Source organism: Gracilinanus agilis, chromosome 3, assembly GCF_016433145.1.
Source record: "Gracilinanus agilis isolate LMUSP501 chromosome 3, AgileGrace, whole genome shotgun sequence".
Taxonomy (NCBI): Eukaryota; Metazoa; Chordata; class Mammalia; order Didelphimorphia; family Didelphidae; genus Gracilinanus; species Gracilinanus agilis.
This window is the reverse complement of record NC_058132.1, coordinates 3,642,733-3,646,328: the sequence shown is the minus strand read 5'-3', so window position 1 is coordinate 3,646,328 and position 3,596 is coordinate 3,642,733. Positions and strand designations below refer to the sequence as shown.

General features: G+C 39.5%; 1 protein-coding gene across 1 annotated transcript; it reads right to left on the bottom strand.

Annotated features, from left to right (window-relative positions):
* Nucleotides 1-222: 222 nt before the first annotated feature.
* LOC123239367 (zinc finger protein 420-like) lies at nt 223-1,677 on the bottom strand (the record flags this gene model as incomplete). Its single annotated transcript, XM_044666641.1, has 2 exons — nt 916-1,677; nt 223-495 (listed from the first exon to the last, which is right to left on the bottom strand). Coding segments are annotated over exons 1-2 (1,035 nt in total), but the record flags the coding sequence as incomplete, so codon positions are not given.
* Nucleotides 1,678-3,596: the final 1,919 nt, after the last annotated feature.

Here is a 3,596-nt window from a genome sequence, read left to right as displayed (position 1 = left end):
TAGAAGGGAGCTTAATTGGGGAGAGGCATAAGGAGGGAGGCACAGGGACATCAGCTTTACTAACTTAGATATTCTATCACTTTGAGTATAACACTAATTTTTCACTCCATACAAAAAGGTTTCTCTCTAATATGGATTTTCTTATGCTAAGCAAGAGAGTCCCTCTGTGTGAAAGCCTTTCCACAGTTTTCATTCATAAGGTTTTTCTTCAGTGTGGATTCTCTGATGTCTGGCAAGATTGCCCTTCTGTGTGAAAGCCTTTCCACACTGTTTACATTCATAAGTTTTCTCTCCAGTGTGGATTGTCTGATGTCTGGCAAGATGGCTTCTATCTGTAAAAGACTTTCCACACTGTTTACATTCATAAGGTTTCTCTCCAGAGTGGATTCTCTGATGTGCTGCTAGAGAGACCTTCCATGTAAAAGACTTTCCACACTGCTTACATTCATAATGTTTCTCTCCAGTGTGGATTCTCTGATGTGCTGCAAGAGAGTCCTTCCATGTAAAAGCCTTTCCACATTGTTTACATTCATAAAGTTTCTCTCCAGTGTGGACACTCTGATGTGCAGCAAGAGAGCGCTTCTCTGTGAAAGCCTTTTCACATTGTTTACATTCATAAGGTTTCTCTCCCGTGTGGATTCTCTGATGTCTAGCAAGATGGCCCCTCTGTGTGAAAGTCTTTCCACACTGTTTACATTCAAAAGGCTTCTCTCCAGAGTGAATTCTCTGATGTGCAGCAAGAGAGCCTCTCTGCGTAAAAGTCTTTCCACAACGTTTACATTCATAAGGCTTCTCTTTATAGTGGATTGTCTGATGTCTGGCAAGACTGTTTCTATTTGTGAAAGGCTTTCCACATTGTTTACATTCATAAGCTTTCTCTCCAGTGTGGATTATCTGATGTGCAGCAAGAGAGACCTTCCATGTAAAAGCCTTTCCACACTGTTTACATTCATAAGGTTTCTCTCCAGAATGGATTCTCTGATGGGCAGCAAGAGAGCCCTTCCATGTAAATGCCTTTCCACAATGTTTACATTCATAAGGTTTCTCTCCAGTGTGGATTGTCTGATGTCTGCCAAGACTGTTCCTACTTGTAAAAGCCTTTCCACATTGTTTACATTCATGAGGTTTCTCTCCAGTGTGGGTTGTCTGATGTCTGGTAAGACTGTTCCTAATTGTGAAAGCCTTTCCACATTGTTTACATTCATAAGGTTTCTCTCCAGTGTGGATTGTCTGATGTGCAGAAAGAGAGACTTTCCTTGTAAAAGCCTTTCCACATTGTTTACATTCATAAGGTTTCTGTCCAGTGTGGATTGCCTGATGTCTGGCAAGACTGTTCCTAATTGTGAAAGCCTTTCCGCATTGTTTACATTCATAAGGTTTCTCTCCAGTGTGGATTCCCTGATGCACAGCAAGAGAAACCTTCCATGTAAAAGCTTTTCCACACTGTTTACATTCATAAGGTTTCTCTCTAGTGTGGATTCTCTGATGTGCAGCAAGAGAGACCTTCCATGTGAAAGTCTTTCTACACTTTTTACATACATAAGGTTTCTCTCCAGTGTGGATTCTCTGATGTCCAACAAGAGAGATCTTCCATGTAAAAGCCTTTCCACATTGTTTACATTCATAAGGTTTCTTTCCAGTGGGGATTCTCTGATGTGCAGTAAGATCGCCCCTCATTGTAAATGTCTTTCCACAATTTTTATAGTCATAAGGTTTTTCTCCAGAGTGGATTATTCGATGTGAACCAAGCTCAGAGTTCTGACTGAAAGGTCTCCCACCTTTATCACTCACAGAAACCATCTTTACACGTTTACTTTTTGGATGTCTAATGAAGTCTAAACTCCAGCCAAAGTCCATTCCCTCTAGGTTACCTTGATATGTGGGCATTTCCAGAGGTTTCTCAGGTGATTGAACAAGTCCTATTTCTTCAGGAAAGCATTTGCTGTATGCATTATCCTGACAACAGTCATTTCCTGAGGTCAATTTTGTATACTTATTTAGGAGTGAATGTTGGCTGCATTTCTCTGCAGTCCCATCAAATTCACAATCACTATTTGGATTTTTATTTACCTTGATATCAGAATCACAGATTTCTCTCAAAATGAAGTCATCGGCACCGTCATTCATGCATCTTTGTGAGCCACATCCATCCATTAAAAGACTCAGCTTTGTAAACATCTCCTTCACTCCAAAAGTAGTCTGTGATTCTGAAGAAAACAAATAATTATATGAACACAGAAGGAAGGAGAACACACACACACAGAGCAATTATAAGTTCTTTCCTCTGATGGGAGAAAATAAATTGATTTTTATTCTATTTCCCCAAGCAAAAAGGAGATTTCAAACTTAAGCAGAAACATTCTTTGGCTACATTATTTGGTCATATCTGCAAGATCGATGATTTTAGAAAGACATTTTATTTAATTTTATGAATCTCAGGTAACCTTCCAGATATTGTTCTCATCATTTTGGAGGTAGTATCACATGGTCATTCTTGGTAAATTTTATATGCTAAACTGAGAAAGAATTTCATTCTTTTTAACTGTCATGCAGCAATTTTAAAAGTGGAATATAAATTTTCTTCTTTCCTCTATAGATGCAAAGATACTATGCCATTTAATGCACTAAACATTCATCTTATTTTGTGATCTATCATATATTATGTCTCATACCCTATACTGACTCCATCATCCATCTCTCAGGAAATGAACAGCATGCTTCACTGGTGGTTTGCCAGCTCCCAAGTCTAGCACTCCCATCACTACAAAAAATAAGTCTTTTGCAATAACAGTCCTTATACATCAGCTTTCACCTCACTCACCTGGAGAAGAGCTCCTTGGGTCTTTTTTGTGTAGCAGCCATGATGCTTCCCCTTGCTGAAAACAGGAGATAAAATTTTCTCTAGCAACTGGAAGCCCTGGGCATAAGAAGGAAGGATTCAGGAGAGAACAATTAAGAATATGTCCTTAATAGAAAGGTGACATGCAAATAAGGCCTACAGATTGGTTTCTGTTGTATTCACTGTTGGGACATTTGCAGGAGAACAGAGATCATGGAAACCATTTGAAATCAGAAAATTCCATCTTTATTTACTTCTTGTAATAGAAGGACAGGCACATTGTACAACCTCCATTATCTAAAATTTAAAGGTAGCTGGTGGGTAAAGGGGTAAAGGATCATAACTTGGGAGTCAGAAGAACAATTTTTTTTTTTTAAACCTTACCTTCCGTCTTGGAGTCAATACTGTGTATTGGCTCTAAGGCAGAAGAGTGGTAAGGGTAGGTAATGGGGGTCAAGTGACTTGCCCAGGGTCACACAGCTGGGAAGTGTCTGAGGCCAGATTTGAACCTAGGACCTCCCATCTCTAGGCCTGGCTCTCAATCCACTGAGCTACCCAGCTGCCCCCTCAGAAGAACAAATTTAATCCAGCCTCAGAAAGACAGTAAGTTGGTGCTCCTGGGCAAGTTATTTAACCTGTTTACCTCAGTTGCCTCAACTATGAAGTGAGGACAATAAGAGTATCAAATTTACAGGGATATTGTGAAATTAATGATAATTATGAACTCCTTTACCCAGTAACAGATATAGAGCAAGTA